Below are 26,519 nucleotides of genomic sequence, written 5' to 3' on the forward strand. Positions count from 1 at the left end.
TAAGGGAAAGGCATTGTGATGCAAAACAGAGTCTACAAGCCAGAGTTGTGGAGGCATCTTGGCTCGGCTGCCAACATTGTTATGCTTGTCCGTAAACTGCCCTCCACACATGTCCGCAATTGTATCTGCAACGTAGAACCTGGGAGGTTGTGCCTCAAACAGTGCTTCTTCTGGAGGGTACTCATCATTGCACTTTAGAGCAGTGGCAATGTCAGCTGAAGTCACCTCAATATCCTTGCCTTGAACTGTTGGGGACATGATACCCAGCCTGGTGCAGTCGAAAGAAAGATGCTCATAGAACTCTGTGATCAATTTCTTGTATACAATGGAGGTAACGGGCTTGAACATTCTCTCCAACCCACGACGTTTGAATTCTTCAACCACCCGGCTAGTAGCTTCAAGGTGTTGGAAGTCTTCTCGAATTGCAAAGGTCATCTAAAAAAGAAGCTCCCTCTGCTCGAAAGTGGGTCAGGAGGGAGTGGCTTGAGTGTCAGAGACCCAAGAGGATGAAGCTCGAGCTTTAGGCATTGTGCAGCTTGGTTCAAGAATTTCGTTGAACACCTGGTGTGCGGTATCACGAGCTAGAACTACAAAACCACTGCAAAAATGGCCCAACTCCCTGCAAAAATAGATAAACCAACCATAGAAGCAATCTGTGCGTGGGGAAACACCCATAGATTTCTCTACCAACAAAAATTTGGGGAAAAATGGGAATGGGTAAGAATGGGGGTTGGGGTGAGATGGGTGATGGGGGAATGGGTTGTGAGTGATGTGTGGCAGTGAGTGGCGGCTGGAGGGTGAACAGCGACGTGGAGGTGTGGTGGTGGCGAGAGAAGGCCAGTGGAGGCAAGCTTGTAGTGTGCAGTGAGTGAAAAGGGGTTGGGGAGTGTTCTTCGGCGCAGGGAAAAATTGAGAGAGGAATGGGGGAAGGTGACCTAAAAATCGGTCACGTGACTCTCTGCCTGAGTGCGCTTGATCGCACTCGTGCAGACATGTGCGGGTATGGTGGTGATGCGCTCGAGCTCATGTAAGGTGCCCTCGTTTGCAGAAATAGAATGTCAATTTTTTTTTTTTTTGAACAATATTGTATCTAAGTAAAGAAAAACAGACAATAAAAAATAAAAACACTAAAATTACTACGGAAAATAATGAAAAACTAAAAATATCAATTGACACAATGTAAAAGATGATGTGTAAATATCTACCTAAATTAATAGGCAAATAATTGTATGTGTAACTCGCAAGTGCACAAGATCAATATAGTAGTATATGGTGCAAGTATGAGATCATTCACACGAGGATTGCCGTAAATTTTGCTTAAAAAAAATTCTGTAAGTAAAACAAAACAAAGATTGATTTGTGAGTTAATAAAGATAAAGGTAGGGCTTTGATATCCACCACTAATCATGCTCAAACAATATAAAAATGTGCCAATGCTTTAATCATATTATGAACACCTTATGTTTGCCAACCTAAAGGCATGGGTGTCTACTCCTTAAGCTATAGATTTTCCTAAGCAACGAGTTAGGCATGGGTGTATACTCTAACTCTTTTCTTTCTTAGAGGATTTAGCATAGGTATATACTAAGTTGTTCTTTAAGAAAACATGAATCTATGGAAATCGACAAACACACGGAACCTAGGGCATGGGTGTATACTCCCGGTTTTTCATGTTGATTAACCCAAGAACCCGTGAAAAATTCTTTTGTTACTCTATTAAACCCAAGACTCGATCATCCAAATTGATTTAATGAACTAATCTATACCACATGCATATGTTGATCAGGCAAACACATATGAGGAATTCAATAAAACATGAATTAATCAAGTTAAGCATTACAATATGATTATCATAAAGGCGCCAATATTGAAATATTAAATAAACATAATTAGGGCTTCAATCTAGCCCTACTAAGTAGTTTAGTTACACATGAGTTTGATATTAAACATCTTCATAAAATAAAATAAAGAGGAAAAGAATAAACTCGAAAACTTGAACTAGAAGAGCTCTAATTCTTCTCCTTGAAATTGTTTGTCTATTTTAAAAGCTTAAGGGTCTACTTATAGGCCTTAGGAACACTCTAGAAATCCTAAAAATCGTAGCTTTTATGTTCTAAGTCGCCTAGGGTTTTGAAGGGTTGAAAATGAGGACTTTCCGGAATAGGGTGCTGCTGACTTGCTCTTCATGCATGGGTGCGCTTGATCGCAACCCGTGTGCGCTTGATTGCAGGTATGCAATCGATCGTATTTGTTGAGCGCTCGATCGCAAGTGCGATCAAGGCTGCTTCTTGTGCACACTAGCGTGCGCCTTGCTCGTTTTGGCTTGGACTTCTCTGGTAGTGCGGTCGATCGCACTATCAAAACCTTTTGCTTGACTCAAATTTTCCTGCTTTTTCCTAATTTTGTCCTCTAAGCCTGAGACTTCCAGAAATACTTTATTTTCTTCCAAATGCCTACAAAAACACAGAAAGCACATAAAATAACTAAAAGAGCATAAACTAACAAAACTAAGGAATTAACAAATGTAAGTTAAGGGCTAAAATATGAATATTTTGGCACTTAATACACCCCAAACTTACATAATGCTAGTCCCTTAGCAATACATAACTAAAAATAAAATGAAAAACAAAAAACAAAAAGATAAATCCATCTTTCATGGGATGTACGATTGCATTTAGCATATGCAACAAGCCTTTTAAAACTCTAGGCATTCCCTAAACGACGAGTGAAGTCTTGTGAGGGTTTTCCAGGAATGTTACCCATAAACATTATGCAAAAGTCATGTTATCCAAAATTCAAGTGTCACCCAAAACCATGATTTTCATTCATTAACAAGCTTAAAAAAAAAAAAATAAACTCCATCTTCACAATGAATTGAAATTTTAAAGTCTAATCACTTACCAAAAATAGGCTAAGGCATTACAAGTTCGAAATAGTGTAAAGTGAACTAGCACACAAATATGAAGCTTCCAATTATTTCAATGTGCAATGTCTTAAAGTTCACTGAAATCTCCATTAGAATGAATGAGTATGGCATAACTTTTTTTTTTATTATTTTTTATTTTTTATTTTTTTATCTTTTTTTCTTCTTTCTTCTTGGTCAGGCTGTGCAATGTTTGGTTCCCTTAAGTTTTCTAATTGACCCATGTAGCGAGTGTTAAGTCAATGACTCCCAAACTAGATGGTTTTAGGGCATTTGGTGTAAAACACCTCTAAGGACTTACTAACTCGAGTCAAAAAGGCTACAGAACCAAACTAACCATGACATTAACCAAATCAAAATTCTTCACCTTTTGACGTGAACACTCAATGCTTTGAGACAAGAGGTCCAGTTACTTAGTAAAAAGCTTATCAATGATCATTTTTTTTATTTTTTTTTATCACATATATATATGCCAAAGTATCCATTTAATAGATCATTCAGTTTCACCCAAGACATAGAAACATACACATCAGACTTTCATGTCATACCCCACAAATTATGTGCTAATGTGCTTGTGTAAGATCAGATCAAACATGTGAATTCTTAACTGTCCTAAGCCAGTAACCAAACTGAAAAACTCTATCATTAGTTCATGTATTCAAAATTTTAAGCCCACCAATGAAATCAAATCACAATTTTTGAGATCAACCAAAATTTTAAGACAAACATGGCATTTTTTTTTTTTTTTTTTTAAATCACAAAATAAAACTGGAACAAAGTGTGTGTAAATGTGTTTCCTATACCCCTAAACTGAAATTACACATTGTCCCCAATGTGTCTATAACATGAAAAGAATTTACTCGGGAGATAGGTGAACCGTCTGGAAAAGCATGGCACATAGCACACCTCAAACTTGAACTGAAGCACACTTGTCCGTGCAAAACAAAACACTCAAACAAATAAAATAGAAACAAAAAGTAACTAAAGATAAGCATAAAAATAAACTAAAAAACAAATAACAAGATAAATTGTGGGATGCCTCCCATGAGCACTAAGTTTAACGTCTTCAGCCAGATTGTGGTTCTGCTTTAGTACTACTATTCTGCATCTTGGATAGACTGGAGTGTCAAATCTTCGTCTCTTGGTACCAATTTCACTTCAAGATATGGCTTAACTATGTATCCATTCACCTTGAATGTCTGATTTTTTTCTGGACTATAAACCTCCAAAGCTCCATGAGGAATACCTTGGTGACCACACAAGGACCAAACCATCTAGACTTAAGTTTACCAGGGAAGAGTCTTAACCTTGAATTATAGATTAACACTTTCTCTCCTACATGAAACTCCTTCTTGACTAGTTGCTTATCATGATAAATCTTGGTTCTTTCCTTGTAGAGCTTGGCATTCTCATATGCATCACGTCTTAATTCCTCAAGTTCATTTAGCTACAGCTTTCTCTTGTCACCAGCTTGTTTCATGTCAAAGTTGAACTTCTTGATGGCCCAATACGCTCTGTGCTCCAACTCCACTGGTAGATGACATGCTTTCCCAAAGACCAACCAATATGGGGACATACCGATAGGTGTCTTGTATGCAGTCCTAAAAGCCCATAGTGCATCATTCAAGCGCAGAGACCAATCCTTCCTACTGGGATTCACTGTCCTTTCTAGGATGCTTTTGATCTCTCTGTTGCTTATCTCCACTTGACCACTAGTTTGAGGATGGTATGGAGTGCCAACCTTATGTGTGATCCCATATTTCTTTATCAAAGAAGCAAAGATATAATTGTTGAAATGGCTACCTCCATCACTGATTATTACCCTTGGCGTCCTAAACCTAACAAAAATGTTTTCCTGCAAAAACTTCACAACCACTTTGTGATCATTAGTCTTTGAGGGGATAGCCTCAACCCATTTAGACACATAATCCACACCCACAAGAATATATAAATAACCATATGAGTTAAGAAATGGACCTATGAAGTCAATACCCCATACATCAAAGAGCTCTATCACTTGAATATTTTGCAATGGCATCTGATTTCTGGATGAGATGTTACCTGTCCTCTGGCATCTATCACAAGAGCTGTAAAACAAAAAGGCATCCTTAAACACATTAGGCCAATAAAAACTAGATTGTAATATCTTAAGAACTGTTCTCTTGGCCCCAAAGTGTCCTCCACAAGCAAATTGATGGCAATGCTGCAATTGCATGGCGCAACATCCATGGTGCGCTAAACATTGTCAAAGAGGGACTTTACTGGCGGATTGGCAATGGTCAGAATGTTCGAATATGGGGGGACAAATGGATTTCCAAGTCTTCCACAAATACGGCCCATTCTTTCCCCAGGATTTTGACAAGTGACGCTAAGGTGGGGGAGCTCATTGATACTCATAGCGAATGGTGGAAACAAGAACTGCTGGCAACCTTGTTCACTAAGGAAGAGCAAAATGCTATTAATACTATCCCGATCAGCTCTACCAACCAGCCGTATAGGCAGATTTGGCGATGCATGGCAATGGGTATTTTTTTTGGTGAAAAGTACGTATCATCTTGTAAAGGAAGTGGAACATAATAGCCAACTGAAAGGGTCCACCCAGGTAGGGGATAGTGAAATCTAGAGAATTTTATGGAAATTACCCCTCCAAAATGCGGAAAAGAATTTTATGTGGAGAGCTTGCCACAATCTTCTTCCGACGAAGGATAATCTTCTAAGGAGGAAGATTGTTAAGGAACCATACTATCCTATTTGTGGCAGAGCTGCAGAAAAGGTGTATCATGCGCTATGAGAGTGCCCAGCTACAGAGGACGTCTAGGGAGCTAGCAAACACATTTTCCAGAAATGTTCCTCCTTGGGACCAGGCTTCATGCAAGTGGCAGAGAGTATCCTTCAGAAAAGTGGGGCAGAGGATTTTACTTCCTTTGTTTGTTTGGCATGTAAAATCTGGTTTCTAAGGAATATTGTGTTTCATGGAGGGAGTATCACCCATTCGAACCAGTTACTAGAGGAGATGGAAAAGTCAAGGGAGGAGTACCTACAGACACAACGGATTGGGATTCCCGTCCCTACGGCAGCACCGGCAGACACAGAGGTGAAATGGACTCCTCCACCTGTGGAGTGGTTCAAGGCAAATTGGGATGTGGCTTTCCAAAATGATGCAGGCCGTATGGGTGTGGGAGTAATTGTGCAGGACCACAACGGTAAGGTGCGAGCAGCAAGGAGCTTTACAAAAAGGGGAGTGTTGGAACCAAAAATAGTAACCAGTCTTTTTCACACTGGAAGTGTGTTCATGTGAAACAGTTTGACATGGCAGCTCATAGGTTGGCCAAGTTGGCAACAACTGATGTCTTTGGTTATGAAATTCTTTAATTCCCGACTGTATTAGTGATGTTTTTTGATGGAGCAAATTGCCCCATCTAGTGATTGATTTTAATGAGAATCTAAATTTTATTCAAAAAAAAAAAAAAAAAAGGGAGAGTGGAATCTATTCCATCTCCATGAATGTAATTTTCATTAAGATTTTTTGAATAAGAATCCCAAGTTTTCTAAAAAAAAAAATTAAGGCCCCCTACTTAATTTTTTTTTAAAATGCATTAATATCATTTGATTCTCCAACATTCCGAAACAAATAAAGCTTAAAAAATCCATAACAATAAATAAGAGAATCAAATCATAATCAAACATTCAACCCTAAAATCAAATGGGAAAAACAAATAAATAAATGCTAGAAGATGGAAAGTTTCTAAAATACTATATTCAATTACAAACTCCTCTATTTATAAGTTTCCATTTTTCTTTCATAATCAAATATTTTCATTATTAAAAGTTTTAAAAGAAATTTTACAAATATATAGAAGAAAGTGCTCCAATTGACATGTTAAATTATATAAAAATACTTGATTCTTTTTCTAAATGCATGTGTCGCTTATAGAATTTTATTGACAAAACTTGTTACAGTTGTTTCTGTAGAAAGAAGTTTTTCAATATTAAAATTGATAAAATCGTACCTAAGATCAACAATATTGTTACGAGAGAGATTAAATGGATTAGCCATATTATCAATTGAAACGAGGATGTTAGAAAATCTCGAATATAAAAACTTAATCATAGTTTTGCACCCCAAAAGGTAAAAAGTGAGAAGAATTATTTTAAATAAAAATATAATAATAATAATAAAATAAATATTATTTAATTAATATTTAAATATTAAAAATAAAGCTCCACTTAAAAGTTTCGCCTAAGACTCCAAAATATATTGAGTGGGCCCTATATATATGATAAATGCCAAATATTCCATTTTTGAACCCTTTTATTTACATTAGTTAATCCTTTAGTTGTGTCGTTATTTAATATTTTGTGTTAGTTTTGTGTTTTTAATGTTTTGTAGGTCATTAAAGAAAAACTACAGCTTTAAAGGGAAAAATGTAAAGTTTGGAAGAAAGCATACTTTGAGAAGACCTAGCTGATGTGATTAAGTCTAACCAAATCCAAGAAAAGGTTAAATCGGATTAAAGATCAGATTGGATTAAAGTTCAGATTGAATAAAATTTTGGATTGGATTCAAATTCAGATTCTGCATACGTCTTAGTATTTTAACCATAACTTTCTGCTCAAATATTGGATTGAAGTGATTCAAGCGGCATTGGAAAGCTAACTCAAAATAATATAGTTCATTGTGAAATACCTAATTCGGATGGTTACTATGCCAAAATCACCTCTTAATAAAAAGGACACAAATCTGGACGAATCTTATTCCGATTTTAGACTTCTATTTTGACTGAGAGACAAACCTCTGAATTATCTAGGTTTAATAGGGTTTCTAGGACTTCCCTAAGCCTATAAATAGACTTCTTTGCATTCAAGAAAAGATATGGAATTTCAGATACTAGTTTTGGGATACAATTTTGGAGACAGAATGTAATCCACAGCTTTTCTTTTAATTTGGTTTTTTTTTTTTTTTTTTTTTTTTTTTTAAGTTTAGGTTTTATTTTTATGTGGAGCTAATTCTCAACTAAGGTTGAGGATGAAGCCTCACCAATGAAGATCATCAATGCTTTCATGTAAGTCTTTATTTATCTGATCTTTTGTGATTCAAGGATATACTTGATGATTTAATATAATTTCACATAATTGATTGCTTGATTTTATTTGCCTAAATAATTGGATATCCCTTGTGATTTGTTCTACGGATACATTTGGTGTTTCAATTAAGATATTGGATATCTTTTGTGATTTACGAATACATCTAATGATTTAATTGATATTGGATTCCTCTTGTGATTTGTGCAATGAATGGATACATGGGATAGTTTTGATTAATTGTTTGAAGCATAGTAAGACATATCTAGGATTTTAATTGTGAGAACTTCAGATTAATATTGATAAACATGGAAGTATGTTGTTATGATTCGGTGAATGTGAATTCTCAAACCTTAGTATTTTATCTCGTAGTTTATTTTAATTAGTTTATGTTTATCTTTTAATTTTTAAAACCAAAATTAAAACCCTTTTGGAACTAGATTATGACTTAATTAGTTTAGATATAAATTGCTCTTTAAAAAACACAATTCCCTGTGGGTTTAACCTCGCACTTGCAAAACATTAAACAACAATAGATTCGTGCACTTGCGAGTTAAATAAATTTGCACAATAATATATATATCTATAATCCCATAAAAATGTACCCCAATCCATTTCTGCCTATACATCCATCTTGAAGTTTTCTTCTTCTACAAAGAAAAGTATGGGAGTTTTTCCTAGAAAAAAGTAGATCATGAAAGATGGGATTTCTCACTACAAAAAACCGGATGGTTTCTAACGAGGCAAACAGTAACCAAATTTTGCCACGTCAGTAATTATTGACGTGCCAAAAGTGTCACGTCAACAATTTTTATTTTTGACGTGTTGAATGTGCCACGTCAATATTTATTAACATGTTACATTCAACACGTTAGGATTTTCTGACGTGTCAATATTTGACACGTTAGGAAATTGAAATTTAATTTAATTTTTAAAAATTTTATTTAAATAACTTAATATTTAAATATTTATTGACGTGATAAAATTAGACACGTCAAAATTTCTTGACGTGTCAAAGTGACATGTCACTTTGACACGTCAATAAGTTCTTGATGTGTCAAAATGACACGTCAATAAACATTTTTATTTTTATTTATTTATTTTTTTATATCAGGTTTATTTATATTATATATATTTCATCTAATTTTTGTTTTTTTATTAGGAAGGATTTTAAAATGAAAATGAGACTCAACATCTTTCTAGATCTTTATTAAATAACTCTGTTGCTGCTCTTGGCCTTCTCCGATCCGGATTTCTTTGATTTATTATTCTCCATGCAGTAATATAGAAATTAAAAAAAAAAAAAATCTGTTTTTTACTCTATTTCTTTCTTCTTTCTTCTTTTTTTTTTTTTGTTTTTTTTTTTTTTTTTGTTTTCATGCAAAAACACTATTTATTTGCAAATAAAACAAAGAAACATTAAATGAAATTTCTGACGTGCCATCTTCACATGTCAAAAAATTTCTGACATGCTATTTTAACATGTCTAAAATTTTCTGACGCGTGAAAATAGCACGTCAGAAATTTTTGACGTGCTATTTACAGACGTCAGAAATTTCTGACGTGTTAAATGTTGGCATGCCACTAAAAAAAAATGAGCGGAGTTTTAACTTTTCCCCTCTTTTTCCCTCCTTTTCCCTTTTCTTTCCCTTAATTTATTCTTTTATTAATCTTTATTCCCTTTATTCTTTATTCTTTATTCTTCTTTCCCTTTATTCTTTTATATATTCAACTTCTTTCCCTTTTCTTTTATTTCCCTAGACTCAGCTATAGATCTCCTCTTTCAATCTCCCTCTTCTATCTGCACATGCAGCCGGCTAGCTCCCTCAAGAGGGAAGAAGAAAAGGAAAAAGGAGAAGAAAAAAAGAAGAGAAGCAGCAGAAGAAGAAGAAGAAGAAGAAGAAGAAGAAGAAAAAAAGGAGAAGAGAAAAAGAAGAGAAGCAGAAGGAAAAAAAAAAAAAAAAAAAAAAAAAAAAAGAGAAGATAAGAAGATTTTTTGGGTTTTTGAAGATTTGTTGGATTTGACGTTTGAGTTTTTTATTTTTCAGATTGATTTTTTGATTTGGGTTTTTAATTTTTTAAAGAATTTTTGGGTTTGGGTTTTTGAAAATGAAGGAAAGAAGAGAGAGAGAGAGAGAGAGAGTGAGAAAATGGAGAAAAGAAGAGAGGGAGAGCTAGCCGGAGAATTAACGAAAATGGAGAAAAGAAGAGATCAGGGAGAGAGTTGGGAGAAAACGGTGGTGAAAAGAATTAAAAAATATATATTATTTTAATTGAAAAATAATTTAAATTAATAAATTTTTTAATTGAAAAAAAAATTCCAAAAAAATTTAAAAAAAGAAAAATTATTATTTTTTTAATAATTTTTAAATTACTGACGTGTCAATTTTGACACGTCAGAAAATTTTCCTAACGTGCCAATTTTGACACGTCAACAATTTATGACGTGTTACTAATGACATGTCAGAAATTTTTCGTTTCTGACACCTAAAATTTTAACGTCTGACACACGTCAAAAATGCTCTGTCAGGAAAATTTTCTGACGTGCCAGACCACCTAACACGTCAGAAAACGCATGTCAAGAAAAAATTCTTTTTCTGTATTGGATCTTAAGGAGTTGAAGAAAGAAGAAGAGTTCTGCATAATGAAAAGAAAAGAAAGAAAATGATGAAAGAAGATAGGTGGTGTTTGGTAAATGGTTTGACCTAGAAACCGTAATTGATGTAGATTGATGTGAAAAAAAAAAAGTAAGAATGTTTAGTATAAAAAAATAAAAAAGTGTTATGAAAAAGTAAAAAAATTTTGTTTCGTAGTGTTTTTTTATTTGAATAATAATAAAAAGTAAATGATATGATATAAAAAATGAAAAAATTAGAATATTTTGATATTAATTTTTTAAAAAAATGATGATAAATAGTAACAAAGAAACCAACTCATTTACCAAATAATGCCGTCAAAGGCAAACTCAGTCCCATACTAAAGTTAGGAGGAAGAAAGAAAATTTTGGGTTTGCGTTTTTTAATGCAGAAAAAGACATGCCTACAATCACGCCACTTCACTCCCTGACACCAACATTGGGAGTGGAGAATGGGTATTTGTTGAACATTTCTTTAGGAGGGCATGATACAAACTCAACTTTTTAAAGGCAAACTTTTACCTTTTTTTTTTTTTTTTTAAATGACATTATTATGAAGAAAAATATAATTTTTTATTTTTAAAAAGATACCAAATAAAAGAAAAACAAAAAATAAATAGGGTTGCTTCAAACATTTTTTTTATTTTTTATTTTTTTATTTTTTTTTAAAAAAAAGATAAAAATTAGACTTATGTGGAGAAAAAAATTGAACATTTAGCATTTGCCTTTCTCTAGTCTATATACTGATGAAAAAACAAATGCGTACGCGCTCACTGACGTGTGAGGTTTTGAGAAGGCCTCATTGTCTGATCACGTGATACATATAAAACATGCCAAATCAGTTTTGCTCGTATGGTCGATCGTCTTCATCAAATATCACAAAGAAGCAGACATGGAAGCCATGGTGTTGTTCTACTCATCCCTCTTTCTTCTCCTCGTCGCTGTTGCTTTCAAGCTCATCATCCACCTTCAAACAACAACACCCAAACACCTCCCTCCCAGCCCACCTTCTCTCCCAATTCTGGGTCATCTCCATCTCCTTAAAAAACCCCTCCACCGGACTTTCCACAGCCTCTCGCAAAAATACGGCCAGATTTTCTCTCTCCAATTCGGCTCCCGCCTGGTGATTATCGTATCATCCCCATCCGCAGTTGAGGAATGCTTCACCAAGAACGACGTCGTCCTAGCCAACCGTCCTCCCTCCCTCGTGGCCAAGATTGTCGGCTACAACATGACCACCATGGTAGGAGCCCCCTACGGCGACCTCTGGCGCAACCTCCGTCGCATCGGCGCGCTTGAGATCTTCTCAGCCACCCGCCTCAACATGTTCTTGGGCATCCGAAGGGACGAGATCAAGCGCTTGCTGCGCAAACTGGGACGCAACTCGTCCAAAGATTTCACCAAGGTGGAGCTAAAATCAATGTTCTCGGAGCTCACCTTTAACATCATAATGAGAATGGTGGCAGGGAAGCGGTACTTCGGGTACGGGGAGGAGGTGAAGAACGAGGAAGAAGCGAGACAATTTAGGAAGACAATTGTAGAGATTGTAGCCTCAGGAGGGGCGTCGAATCCTCAAGATTTCTTGCCCATTTTGCGATGGGTTGATTATGGGGGTTTAGAGAAGAGGTTGATGGGGCTTGCCAAGAAGACCGATGCCTTCTTGCAAGCTCTTATTGACGAGAAGAAGGGTAACGAGGAGGGAAACACTATGATAAACCATTTGCTTTCGTTGCAGAAATCACAGCCCGATTACTATACGGATCAGATTATCAAAGGCCTTATTTTGGTAAGCTCTAGCACGTGCATATGTCTTTCCAGAAAATATCCAAATAGGAAATTAAATTATCACCGAAAAGGTAAATAAACTTAAGTAGGAAATTAAATTACTATCTGAAAATGGATAAGGAGGTAAAAATAGATAATGCTCATCATCGGAATGGCTAATGGAAAAGAAAAATGATAAAACTAATTTTCTCAACAATCTTTCAACCATCATCAAATAGTAAATAAATAAATTTATCATTGAATTTGTGTGGCACTTACATGAGTCCACAAATCTAATGGTAAATCTATTAAATTTGCAGAAAGAGATACTTGAAATTGAAGAAATTCGTGGGCCTAATAACTCATCTCATAAAACCGGTTCAATAAGAGAGGGTTATCCATTTCTTATAAATATGCTCAAGATCTTGTTCACAAACAATGTGGAATCATTCCTCAACACCCTCTCTCACGTACGGGCCAGTATTTTCCCTAGTCCTTGTCATGGGATAAGTAGTGTGGGCTCCATTCGTCCTGTGGTAGGCTCTGATACCACAAATTTCTTCATGCTCTGATACCATGAAGAAATTTATGGGCCTAACTCATGTCATAAAACCGGTGCTATAAGAGAGGGTTGCCCATTCTTTATAAATATGCCCAAGATCTTGTTCACATGCAATGTGTGATTATTCTTCAACACCCTCCCTCACGTGTAGGCCAGTATTTTTCCTGGTCCTTGTTACGGGGGAAGAAGTGTGGGCCCCATTTGTCTTGTGGTAGGCTCTAATACCATGAAGAAATTTGTGGGCTTAACTCATCTCATAAAACCGGTTCAATAAGAGAGGGTTGTCAATTCCTTATAAACATGCCCAAGATCTTATCCTCAAGTAATGTGGGATCATTCCTCAACACCCTCTCTCACGTGTTGGCCAGCATTTTTCCTGGTCCTTGTCACATGGTAAGAAGTGTGGGCCTCATTTCTCTTGTAGTAGGCTCTGATGCTATGAAGAAATTCATGGGCCTAACTCATCTCATAAAACCGATTCTAGAAGAGAGGGTTGCTCATTCATTATAAATATGCCCAAGATCTTATCTACATGCAATGTGGGATTATTCCTCAACATCCTCCCTCACGTGCAGGCTAGCATTTTTGCTTGTCCTTGTCACGGAGTAAGTAGTGTGGGCTACATTCGTCCTTTGGTAGGCTTTGATACCATGAAAAAATTCGTGGGGCCTAGCTCATTTCATAAAACCGGTTCAATAAGAGAGGGTTGTCCATTTCTTATAAATATGCCTAAGATCTTATCCACAAGCAATGTGAGATCATTCCTCAACACCCTCCCCCACGTGCAAGCCAGTATTTTTTTTAGTCCTTGCCACGCCTGTGGACAAAATCTTGGGTATGTTTATAAGGAATAGACAACCCTCTTTTATCGAACTAATTTTAGGAGATGAGTTAGGCCCATGAATTTCTTCAGAAATATGGTTAAGAGAATGCTCTGTAACCTGCCTCAATAAGAAACCACTACAAAAAAAAAAAAAAATAGCAATTTAGTGACATGTGAATAAGGACTCTTAATGCCCAAAAAAAGTCACTATTCATTTAGTGGCGTTTGAATGGTGACCCTTTGTAAAAGACTCTAAATATTGTGTCGTTTTACTATACAAACGACATTAAATTGTGTTTTTTGGGGCCAAGCGTCACCTTTTGGAAGGTGATGCTTGAATAGTGTGCGTCACGCCATCCCACCTTGGGGGTGGTTTATTGGGCCACCCCAGATCTACCCTAGGGTGGCTCGCTGGCCAACCCCAACCCCTTAATTTTGTTTTTGTTTTTTTTTTTTACAAAAAAAAAAAAAAAATTAAGATTTTAATGTGTGGGTGAGAGAGAGAGAGAAATTGTAGTGTTTTTTAGTGTGTGGTGTTTAGCTTATAAGCCCCAATTTCGAGCGCCTAATTTTCAAAAAGTACTTAGTCGTTTGAACAAACCTTTTGTAATTAATAGTGTCGTTTGAATAGTGTTACTGTTCAAACGATACCTTTTTCCTTCTAGGGCTTGAATATATGGTGTCGTTTGAATTGTGTTTACTGTTCAAACAACACCTTATGTAGTGAATAATATCATTTGAATAGCATTATTGTTCAAGTGACAATATCTGGCACGTGAATGAACCTATCTCTAGTATGAGCCTATTTTTATTTAATGGATGGTGATAAGGGCATCTATATATAGAAGCACATAGCGTGTCAGCAATGACCTTGTTATTAAATCTTGGTCATTTATAGTTGCTATACTACCAATAATCAATCCATTTTTCTTATTTAGCCTTTGTACTAATGTATACTGAGCAGGTCATGCTATTTGCCGGGACGGACACTTCAGCAGTGACTTTAGAGTGGGCGATGTCCAATCTGCTCAACCATCCTCATGTGTTGAAGAAGGCTAGAGATGAGTTGGACAGTCAAATAGGGGAAGAGAATTTGATGGATGAGCCAGATACGTCTAAACTAAGCTACCTTCAAAACATAGTTTCAGAGACCCTTCGATTGTATCCGGCGGCCCCAATGCTATTACCCCACATGTCCTCCACTGATTGCACCATTGGAGGATACAATATACCACGTAACACGATGTTATTGGTGAATGCATGGGCCATACACAGAGACCCAAGGGTGTGGGATGACGCAACTAGCTTTAAGCCTGAGAGATTTGAGTACGGTGAAACTGAGGCGCACAAATTGATGCCATTTGGGTTGGGGAGGAGGGCATGTCCAGGGGCAAGGCTCGCCCAACAAACAGTGGGGTTGGCTTTGGGGTCATTGATTCAATGCTTTGAGTGGGAAAGGGTTGGCAAGAAAGAAGTTGACATGGTTGAAGGTAATGGGATTACCATGCCCAAAGCGGTGGCACTAGAGGCCATGTGTAAGGCGTGCCCCATTATAAATAACCTTCTTTCCGAGTCTGTAGATCATGTTTGAACAATGTGATGTCCTAGAGTTTTGATCTTTTTCTCTTTGCTTCGCTTCTACTTGATGATAATTTGTGTCTCCAAGGTTTTTGTATGGATTGAAAAAGAATAGCATTTAGGGAATTTTGAAATTGAAAGTTTGACAAAAAAAAAAAAAGTGTGTAGTTTTGGAAAATTGTTTCTATTTCAAAATTTCACAAATCATTATCTGAGTTTAAGTTTCTCATTTTGAAATTGCTGGATCACCATCAGGCCTTTGCCGGACCTCCGACAAAAGTCTCCAATCACTTTCCGCCACTGGTCATTTTTTGTATGAGGCATATCTTTTGGTCAAGGCTGACCAAAGTGAAGAGACTGTTGCATGGTACATAAAACATGGTATTCATCCGCTCCTCCATAGAATTAAACAGCCAATTCATAATAGTACAGCACAATGTTCTGCTCCAAAAAAAAAAAAAAAAAAAAAAAAAAAAAAAAAGGAAGCCAAGGAAAATTACACTGTCCCCCTAAAGTTTCACTCAATTTACAATGCACCCATCAAAGTTTCAAATTTTGTCAATGTAGCCCATCAGTTAGCCACATTCATTTTTTCTAACAAAAATTTAAGTGGAAAATGCACTTTACCCCCTTAAAATTTCACCTCATTTGCAATTTGCCCTTAAATGTTTTAAAATTGGCAATGTACCCCAACAAAGTATCAAAAATTTGCAATATGACCCATCCATTACCCATTTTTGTCTAATTTGACTAAAAATTTCCAAGTATAGCGCACGTGCATTTTTTTTGTGTCTACTTTCCAAAATTGCCCCATATTTATTTGACATAATTCCAAAAATATCCCCAATGAAAAACACCAAAAAAAAAAAAAAAAAAAAGGTTGTCGTAGCCCCCTTTGGCCATGGGGTCGCTTGGCCACCCCCAATATTTTTTTGCTTTTTTTTTCATTCTTTTTTTTAAAAATTTTTTATTTTATTTTATTTTATTTTCAAATATAAGGGTAATTAGTTCTTTTCAATAATTTGCATTAGAAAAAACATAAATTATTGATAGATGGGTCACATTCCAAATTTTTGATACTTTATTGTAATACATTGCTAATTTTTAAACATTTAATACAAAATTGCAAATGGGTAAAACTTTAGAGGCTAAAGTGCATTTTCCCAAAATTTAATCATGTGCGAGGCACGTGCTGTTTTAGTTGGGAAACTTTCTAAAATCCCCCCAATCCCACGCGTGGTTCAGTTTGAGAAAGACCTTAACGTTTTAAAAAAGACTGCCATTAACGTTTAAGAAAAAAAAAAAAAAAAAAGGAAGACAAAATCGCACGTCGTTGCTCATGGCAACTGTTAAAATAAAATATAGAATACTAGAGAATATAGGGATAAACTAAATATTGTGTTTCTGTGTGTTTAGAACTGTATACAATGAGGCCTATTTATAGTTGAATAAGGCCAGATAAAATAGGAATTACAATCAAGGAATTAATGTACAATATTACAGAATAATATCAATGTATATACAGGAAAAATATATCAAATCAGCAATTATGGTGATTGTCAGCAATTATGGTGATTATCAGAATATAATCAGAATATATTCTGATTATATTCTAACATCCCCCCTCAAACTCAAGGTGGTAATGTAGATGCCAACTTGAGTTTGGAAACAAGATCACGGAACCGTCCAGGTGGATGTGCTTTGGTGAACACATCGGCCAACTGATCAGCGGAAGCAATGGGACAGAGACGGAGGGTCCCCTGCAAAAGATGATGGCGCACAAAATGACAGTCGATCTCAATGTGTTTAGTACGTTCATGAAATACATCATTATGCGCAATTTGAATCGCACTTCGATTGTCACAAAAGATAAGAGAACTAGAGGTCTGAGAAACACCCATGTCATGTAAAAGCCAACGAAGCCAGAGAAGCTCGGAAGTGGTGTCGGCAAGAGCACGATACTCAGCTTCGGTGCTAGAGCGTGCAACAACTGATTGTTTCTTACTACGCCAAGAGATGAGAGAATCACCAAGTAAGAAACAATAACCCGTGGTGGAACGACGATCAGTGGGATCACCTGCCCAATCAGCATCTGAATATACATATAAGTCTAATGATGAGTGAGAAGAGAAATGCAAACCATGAAACAAGGTGCCCTTCACATAGCGAAGGATGCGAAGAACAGCCGCATAATGAACCGAGCGTGGTGCTGTCATAAACTGACTAACAAGGTGGACTGCATAGGCAAGATCTGGTCGTGTCACAGTAAGATAGATGAGACTGCCAACTAACTGTCGATAGAGAGTGGCATCAGAAAGTAGCTCACCATCAGTGGCACGGAGTTTGACATTTGTCTCTAGAGGGCTATCAACAATTTTGCAATCAGTAAGGCCAGCTCGTGAGAGGAGATCTGAAGCATACTTGGCTTGAGAGAGATAGTAACCTTTTGGATCAGAAGACACTTCCAATCCAAGAAAGTAGCTGAGAAAACCCAAATCCTTCATCTCAAATTGTTGGCTCAAAAACTGTTGAAGATTACGAATACCAACAGTATCATCTCCAGTAATAATCATATCATCAACATATAGTAAGAGAAGAATGAGACCAGCATCAGATCGCCGGATAAAAAGAGCAGAGTCATAGGGGCTAGAAACAAACCCAATCTGCGCAATAGTGGAGCTGAATTTGGCAAACAAAGCCCATGGAGCCTGTTTCAAACCGTACAACGCCCGGTGAAGTCGGCAAACCTTGTGTGGCGGATGATCGTACCCAGGAGGAGGCTGCATATAAACTTCTTCACTAAGATCACCATTGAGAAATGCGTTTTTCACATCCATTTGAAAAAGATCCCAATGACGCACAGAAGCCACAGCAAGGAGTGATCGAACAGAAGTAAGGCGAACCACTAGTGCAAAAGTCTCCTCATAATCAATACCATACTCCTGATTGAACCCCTTTGCCACAAGACGTGCCTTGTATCGCTCAATAGACCCATCAGATTTTGTCTTAATCTTGTAAACCCACTTGCACCCTACCGCAGTTTTGCCTAAAGGTAAATCAACTAAGTCCCAAGTATGGGTTTTGGAAAGGGCATTAAGTTCTTTAGACATAGCATTCTGCCAAAGAGGGTTAGCATGAGCCTCACGGAAGGAGTGAGGTTCATGGAGAGTAGCAAGAGCAGAATAACAGTGATAATCATGAAGATGGGAAGGAAGAGATGTTACCCGAGTAGAACGACGAGGGATAGAGGGAGCGGGCTCAAGAGTAGATGGATCAACAGGCAGGGCAGTGTCATTGGGGTCGACCGTCGGAATGTCGTCTGAAGAGCTTGTCATCCCTGCATCAAGATCAGTAATGTCGGGGAGCAAATCAAGTGAGACATTAGTGAAGATAGGAGAAGAACTAGAGGGACGAGTAGGAAAAGACTCCATATCACTAAATAGCCTATGTTCCCAAAAAGTGACGTGCCGCGAGATGCAGAGCCGTTTGGAAATAGGATCATAACAACGATAGCCTTTGTGTTCAATGCCATACCCAAGAAAACAACATAGACGAGAACGAGGTTCTAATTTTGTTCGTTCATGGGATGGAAGTAGCACGAAACAGACACAACCAAAGAGGCGGAGAGATTGGTAATTAGGAGGAGATCCATACAAAAGTTCATAGGGGGACCTATTTAAGGTAGTGGGAGACGGGATCCTATTAATGGTATAAACAATGGTAAGAGCGGCTTCTCCCCAAAAGTGTTCAGGGATAGAAGCAGATAGGAGCAAAGCCCTAACAGTGTCTAAGATGTGCCTGTGTTTACGTTCAGCACGACCATTTTGTTGAGAAGTATTTGGGCATGAGCGATGGGGAAGAGTGCCATTTTGTTTGAGGGTAGTAAGGAAGGTAGATTCACGATATTCCATAGCATTATCAGAACGAAAAATTTTTATGTTGCGAGAAAATTGGGTTTGAATCATCCGTTGAAATTCAGAGTAAATTCGGAAGTTTAGATCGATTTTGTAAAAGATAAAGCCATGTGTATCGAGAAAAATCATCCACAAAAATGACAAAATAGCGAGATCCACCCATGGTGGGAATAGGCGCAGGGCCCCATACATCAGAATGCACCAAATCAAAAGGAGCAGAAGAAACAGATGCACTATTATTAAAAGGTAAAGCACTTTGTTTTCCAAGTTGACATGCAACACAATCAAATGACTCAGACTCAACAGACCCTAATTGACCACTTGTAGCTAAAGAACGAATACGAGAAATAGATGCATGCCCTAAACGAGAGTGCCATAAACTGAGGGTGGTAGAGGGAGACCGAGATGGAGTGGCAGCTGATACAGCAGGAGGAAGATGGAGTGATGAAAGCTCAAACAGACGTCCAATCTTACGGGCGGTCCCAATTAGCTGTCCCGTCTGTGGATCCTGCACATCACAACCTCGGTTAGAAAAATGTAGTTCTAAGCCAAGTTCACAAAGTTGGCCAACAGATAAAAGATTTAACGAGAGATTAGGCACTAAGTATGTATCAGACATAGATAGTTGATGAGTTGAAACAAACCTGATGTGACTGACAGCAAGATGGGAACCATTAGCAGTGTAAATGGTGGTAGGCCTAGGTAACACAGATTTTGCAGAAAATATGGAAGAATTCGGTGTCATGTGATTACAACAAGCAGAATCAATATACCAAGAGGAATTACCTGGTGTGGTGGACATGGCGGTATTAAGATTGGACTTAGATAAAACCTGATGAATGAGAGCTTCGATTTCTGCAGGAGAAAGAGTACTGGGTTGGGGTGCAATATCGGTGTAAGACATATCTGATGTATCAGTATAAGTGACCGCAGCAGCCTTATGACTAGGAGCTCGATGATTCCCACGAGAAAGTCTTTTCCTGCATTCACTATATCTATGGCCAAACTTCTGACAATAGTGGCACTAGATGTTCCGATTGGATGAGGAAGACCCGGCAGGAATAGAAGTGGGAGCACGCGCATTGCGAGATGCAGTAGCCATAACCATCTCAGAGGTGTGTAACTTCATAGTAGAGAATCGAGTCTCTTCTGAAACAAGTTCACTAAGAGCACTCTCCAAAGATGGCAGTGGTGAGCGGTGAAGAAGAGAAGCTCGAGTATGCTCAAACTCATCTCGAATTGCCGCAAGAAACTCAGCTAGGCGCATGCTATCGCGAAAAGCGATGTACTCAGAGGCATCAACCTTATCCCTCCACTTTGGCTCACATAATGATAATTGATTCCAAAGACAAGTCATTTGTGAATAAAAATCAGTAATACTCTGACCTGGTTCCTGGCGCATGTGATGAAGCTTGGTCACAATTTGAAACCGCTGAGCAAGATCAGTAGTGCTGTAGCGCTGAGCTAACATATCCCAGACATCTTTGGCATTGTCAAGATTGCCAAATGTCATGCTGATGGAGACAACACAAGTGTTGGAGAACCAAGAAATGATCCTGTAATGGATACTTTTCCATGTACGAAGGCGGGTTGAGAAAGCTGCAGCAGGTTCCACTTTTCCAGCAAGAGGCTTAGGTTCTTCACCAGAAACATACTCCCAAAGACAATGTCCTTTGAGCCACCTACTCATATTTTGAGACCAAGCCGGGTAATTGGAGCCATCAAGAATAGTAGGGATAGGTTGGGTAATATCTTTGGTGTTTGGGAGAGTGGTAGGAGGTACGGCCATTTTTTTTTTTTTTTTTTGGGATATAATCCGGTGTGGTTGGGTGTAGGGTAGGTTCTGTGAGCCTGGTGCGAGAATTAATCTGGTGTGGTCGAGTGTATGATAGGGGATATAAGCTTGTTTTTAAGGGTTAGGATCTGGTGTGGCTGAGTATATAGTAAGGAGTATAGGCTTGGTTCAAGAGGGCTGAAATCTAGTGTGGCTAGGTGTACTATAGGTGTGTGAGCTCAAAAGGTAGAAATAATCTAGTGTGGCAGGTGTAGTGTAAAAGAAATGAGCTCAACAAGACAACTTACAAGGTGGCGGCGCGTGGTGGCGCGTGGCGGCTCCGGGTGGCGCGTGCTTCAGCTGGTTCGACAGATCGGCAGCCTCCGATCACGAATCTATGATTCGTTTTTGAAAAACGGCTGACAGGGCGGTGCGTGGTGGCCGGAAACAGAACTTGGTGGTGGTTCAAAATTCCACAGAGACTTCAGGCGGCGCGTGGAAGATCCTGGTGGCGCGTTCTTTCTGCAGGTCAGTAGATCGGCAGCCTCCGATCTGGATTCTGGCGGAATTTTTTGAAAACGGCTGACTGGGGCGGCGCGTGGTGGCCGGAGGCGGCGCGTGAGACGCGTGAATAGTGACACAGAGACTTCAGGCGGCGCGTGAGAGCGCGTTGAATTTCAGAACGTTGATCTGATAACTCCACAGGACAGATCAGACCTTTTTGAGCCTGTTGGTACAATAATTATACCAAAACAAGATCGAAAAAGCTTTTGAACGGACTGACTTCCTACTTCTCTAGACAAGGCCAAAACTTGGCTCTAATACCATGTTAAAATAAAATATAGAATACTAGAGAATATAGGGATAAACTGAATATTATATTTCTGTGTGTTTAGAACTGTATACAATGAAGCCTATTTATAGTTGAATAAGGCCAGATAAAATAGGAATTACAATCAAGGAATTAATGTACAATATTACAGAATAATATCAATGTATATACAGGAAAAATATATCAAATCAGCAATTATGGTGATTGTCAGCAATTATGGTGATTATCAGCAATTATGGTGATTATCAGAATATAATCAGAATATATTCTGATTATATTCTAACAGCAACCAACCACCTCCCTCTATCCTCAACTTTGGCTCATCTTCTTCTATATATATATATTAACAGAGAGTTCTACCACATTTCTAGTGCGTGAAGGGGACACTATGAACTTCAAGTTCTTCATAGTTTGTGGCCACCTTGATTCTTTTACCATTGATGCTGGTCATACTAGGTTCTTCAACCCATGGTGATTTATGTGGCGAGGAACTTGTGACTTGTGCCTTGGTGGCCACACTTGTTTTTTCAAATGTTGAGGATGAGTATGCTTGAAATGTGCTTATATTAGAACAATAACAATTAGAGCATGAATCCAAACGATGAAAATTCTAAACTTGGCTACTGTCATGAACTCCTGTTTTCAAAGAAAGTGATTAGATGCATCTCCTACATCATGACAAAGAGCATGAATCCAAAGGATAAAAATTAGAACCATAAAAGCGACGAGTTTAGGTAGACAAACTTAGAGAAAAAAGTTTATCATTATTGATAAGCATACAATGTTGCACATTCAAGCCCCTTAATTTTCATATGTTAATTCCTTGGCATTGCTATTTGTTTGATTTTGTGTTGCTATAATGTTTTCGAGTTTTTAGTAAAGATGCAAGAAATTTCATAAATTTTGGGCTTAAAGCACAAGATGTGGTTAAGCCTACCCAATCATAATAGATGACCTATATGATGTGGTTATGTTTAATCAAATTAAGGAAAATGATTAAATTGGAATTTATCTAATTCGAGTAAAAATCGGATTTGATTAAATTTTGAATTCTGCCCACATCTCAGTACTTTAACCATAACTTTCAACTCAAGTATCGGATTGAGGTGAAACTAACGGTATGAGAAAGTTAACTCAAAATAATACAAATCATTTGGAAATAAGATTTTCTCAATTTGGAAGTTTACTATGCCAAAATATTCCCGCAATAAAAGAACGAAAATTTGGATGAATCCTATTCTGATTTATACTAAGATTTCTTCGTAATTGGACTAGGAGACTGAAGCTCGATTTTTTATGGATTTCTAAGGCTTATAAGTTTTGTTTTACACACTATATAGATAGGCCTCTAAGTCTTGAAGAGAATGTGTGCTTAGTTTTAAACATAAAATATCTTCTTGGACACTTGAAGAGTTGAAGAGAAGATGAACATGGCAGGAAGCCATTCTAGCACCACCATGAGCAGCTAAATTCATAATAGGGTGTTGATGTAGCCCTTTCCAAGTAACAATGGTTTAATTGTATTTTAATTTAAAAATTTTCTATATGCATGATGGTTGTATAACTTAGAGATTTGGTTTTAAAGTTCATCTTCAATCATTATGAAATTCTTCTCTTGTATTAGAAAGCTTTTTATCTTGATTGAACTCAATCCTTCATATTTTCTGTTATTATATGAATGATTGTTATACAACGATTTTAATTGACATATGATCAAGAGGGTTTGATAAGCCATGCCTAGGGAAGGTGAATTACTCTACACCCTACCTTAGTGTAATTTAGGTAGCAATTCGTACAACCCGAAGATGAGTTATGCTTATCTCTTGATTGTGGGTAACTGATTAAGCCATTTGATAGTCCAAACGTAGGAAAGATGGACCGTACATCATCTAGAGGTTAGGCATATAGTCCGTGGCAACCGAAGATGGATTATACTTATTTATTAATTATGATATTTTCTTGACTACTCGGGTGAGACGAGCCCTATATCATGCATATTATGAATTTTTCTTGTTAATTTATAATTGACCATTGTTATACGGTTAGCGAGGAAATCAACCCCTATTCTTTATCTCATTACTATTTATCTTTACTTTTACTTTTATGCACTTACTTTTATAAAAGAAAAACAAAACAATCATCTTTTGAATTGAGTTATATTTTATCTTGACAAGTTTGATAATAACACCTGCGTAGTCCTTGAGGTTCGACACCCTCAATATAACCATATCCTACAAGGATTCGTTATATTGCAAGTGATTATTTTTATTATTATTTTCGCACACAAAAAGACCACATCAACAGGCCAAGTGCTGTGGGATGTGCTCATGTTGCTAAATGGATTAAATCCATTTGATGTTAGCCCAAGCCTTACATTGTGTGGATATGATGCAAATTCCAGGTGTCTCTCATCTAATGACTTTCATGCTTAACCGTCCGCTAGATGCCTCAACACCCTGTCTTTTGTGCGCCTATCAGCATGCCTCTCATATGGGCATCAGTGTATTGTGACATAAACAACATTTGCAATTGTGGTATCAGTAGAAATCACCGCAACACCTTAATGGGCCATCTTTTAGGTGGTCGGGACTGCCCATCTTTAGTAGCTCTATACGGTCTGCAATGAGGGATTTTGGTGAATTCATATCGAAGCAGGGCCTCATGGACCTTCCCTTAGTTGGGGGGATCTCTACCTGGTCAAATAATAGTTCTTGGTCTAGGCTTGGCCGCTTTCTTGTCTCTCCGGATTGGGAAGCTTGTCATTCGGATTTGTGTCAAAAGAGGTTGCTTCGGGTTTGTTCTGATAATGCTCCTATTATTTTGGATTGCAATTTTTATTCGAGAGGCAAAAGGTCTTTTAAATTTGAGAATATGTGGCTCAAAGTGGAGGGTTTTGTGGATAAAATGCCCAACTGGTGGGACCCGTATCATTTTTAGGGTACTCCGAGTTTCATTCTTTATAAAAAGATGCAAGCTCTTAAGTGGGATATTAAAAGATGGAATGCTCAAGATTTTGGCAACGTGGGGGTTTGTATTAAGGCTCGTATGGAAGATCTTAAAGCTTTGGATAGGGTGGAGGAAGAGAGGTTTATCTACAAAAGAGATTGTGAGGAAAAGGGTGCTCGAAAGAGAGCTAGAATCTTCCCTCCTTCAAAAAGAAATCAGTTGGCGGCAAAAATCTAGGATCCGTTGGTTGAAAAAGGGGGACAAGTGTACGAAATTCTTCTATTGGATCGCTAATGCCAACCGAGGACAAAATTATATTGAGTCTTTGAACATTTATGGCACTAGTACTTTTGATCAAGAGTCTATTAGTAATCATATCACTCGCTTTAATGAGTCGCTCTTCACAGAGACTCTTAGTTAGAGACCGATGTTGGATAATCTCCATTTCGATATGTTGGAGGTGGATGAGTCTTCTAGTCTGGAAATTCCTTTCAAGAAAAGGGAACTGTGAGAGGTGGTCAAAAAAATGGATAGGGACAAGGCTCCAAGCTCAGAAGATTTTTCTATGGCTTTCTTCCAGGATTGCTGGGATGTGATTAAATTGGACATCATGGCTATTTTTGTGGAGTTCCATGACCGAGGTAAATTCGAAAAAAAACCTCAATGCTACATTTATTGCTCTTATTTCGAAGTCGCATGGGGCTTCTAATCTGAAGGATTTTCGCCCTATCAGCCTTGGGAGGGGGGATCTATAAGATTATTGCAAAGATTTTAGCCAATAGAATGAGGAGAGTCATGAATCGGGTTATTTCCAACCCGCAGAATGCTTTCATCAAAGGAAGACATATTTTGGATTCGGTGCTTATCGCCAATGAATGTCTGGACAGCCATATCAGATCTGGGGATCCTAGCCTCTTGTGTAAGCTAGATATGGAGAAGGCTTATGATCACATGAACTGGAAGTTTTTTATCTACTTGTTAAGGAGGTGTGGTTAAGGTGAGAAATGGTGTACATGGATTGAGCATTGTATCTCATTGATGTAGTTCTTAGTGTTGATTAATGGCTCTTTCTCCGATTTCTTTGAGAGTTTGCGTGGGGTGAGACAAGGTGATCCTCTTTTGCCTTTTTTGTTCATTATGGTCATGGAGGCGTTCAGCAGGATGATTAATGCTTCTATCAGTAGGGGTTTCATCAACGGCTTCTATGTGGGTGCCAGAGAGCCTGAGTGGGTAATTGTTTCTCACCTTCTTTTTGCTGATGATACGCTGGTTTTTTGTGGGGTTGCTCCTGACCAAGTTAGATTTATTAAAGCCCTCCTTATTAGCTTCAAGGCGATCTTAGGGTTATAAGTAAACCGGGCCAAATCTATCTTCGTCCCAGTTGGAGGTTCGGTGGAGACGGGGGAGTTGGCTGGTATTCTAGGTTGTGGCACTAGTTCTTTGCCCTTGAAGTATCTGGGTCTTCCGCTAGGGGCTTCGTTCAAGCTTTTGGCTATTTGGGATGATATGTTGGAGAAGATTGCTAGAAGGTTGGCCCCTTGGAAACGCTTATATCTGCCCAAGGGGGCAAGGCTCACTCTCATCAAGAGCACCTTATTCAATCTTCCCACCTATTTTTTGTCTCTTTTCCCCATACCTGCTTCTGTGGCGAATTGTATTAAGAAGATTCAACAGGATTTTTTATGA

At 37.7% G+C, this 26,519-nt stretch overlaps 2 protein-coding genes across 2 annotated transcripts; both read left to right on the top strand.

Annotated features, from left to right (window-relative positions):
• The first annotated feature begins 11,532 nt into the window (after window positions 1-11,532).
• LOC132161745 (cytochrome P450 81Q32-like) lies at window positions 11,533-15,380 on the top strand. The gene is made up of 2 exons (XM_059571926.2): window positions 11,533-12,426; window positions 14,754-15,380. Exons 1-2 carry the CDS (start codon window positions 11,533-11,535, stop codon window positions 15,378-15,380), a joined length of 1,521 nt encoding a protein of 506 aa, XP_059427909.2.
• Window positions 15,381-25,359: 9,979 nt separating this feature from the next.
• Window positions 25,360-26,519, top strand: LOC148583332 (uncharacterized). Its single transcript, XM_088511366.1, has 4 exons — window positions 25,360-25,474; window positions 25,567-25,772; window positions 25,878-26,129; window positions 26,286-26,519. The coding sequence occupies exons 1-4, from the start codon at window positions 25,360-25,362 to the stop codon at window positions 26,517-26,519; spliced, it is 807 nt and encodes a 268-aa protein (XP_088367492.1).

This window comes from Corylus avellana, chromosome 10, assembly GCF_965113065.1.
Source record: "Corylus avellana chromosome 10, dhCorAvel1.hap1.2, whole genome shotgun sequence".
Lineage (NCBI taxonomy): Eukaryota > Viridiplantae > Streptophyta > Magnoliopsida > Fagales > Betulaceae > Corylus > Corylus avellana.

Bases quoted from the DNA above. Each gene is read 5' to 3' on its own strand.
- LOC132161745 (XM_059571926.2), top strand. From the start codon at position 11,533: ATGGAAGCCATGGTGTTGTTCTACTCATCCCTCTTTCTTCTCCTCGTC. The intron at 12,427-14,753 runs GTAAGCTCTAGC...TATACTGAGCAG, and splicing joins TTATCAAAGGCCTTATTTTG to GTCATGCTATTTGCCGGGAC.
- LOC148583332 (XM_088511366.1), top strand. From the start codon at position 25,360: ATGGATAGGGACAAGGCTCCAAGCTCAGAAGATTTTTCTATGGCTTTC. The intron at 25,773-25,877 runs GCTTATGATCAC...TCATTGATGTAG, and splicing joins GTAAGCTAGATATGGAGAAG to TTCTTAGTGTTGATTAATGG. The intron at 26,130-26,285 runs GTTAGATTTATT...TTGCCCTTGAAG, and splicing joins GTGGGGTTGCTCCTGACCAA to TATCTGGGTCTTCCGCTAGG.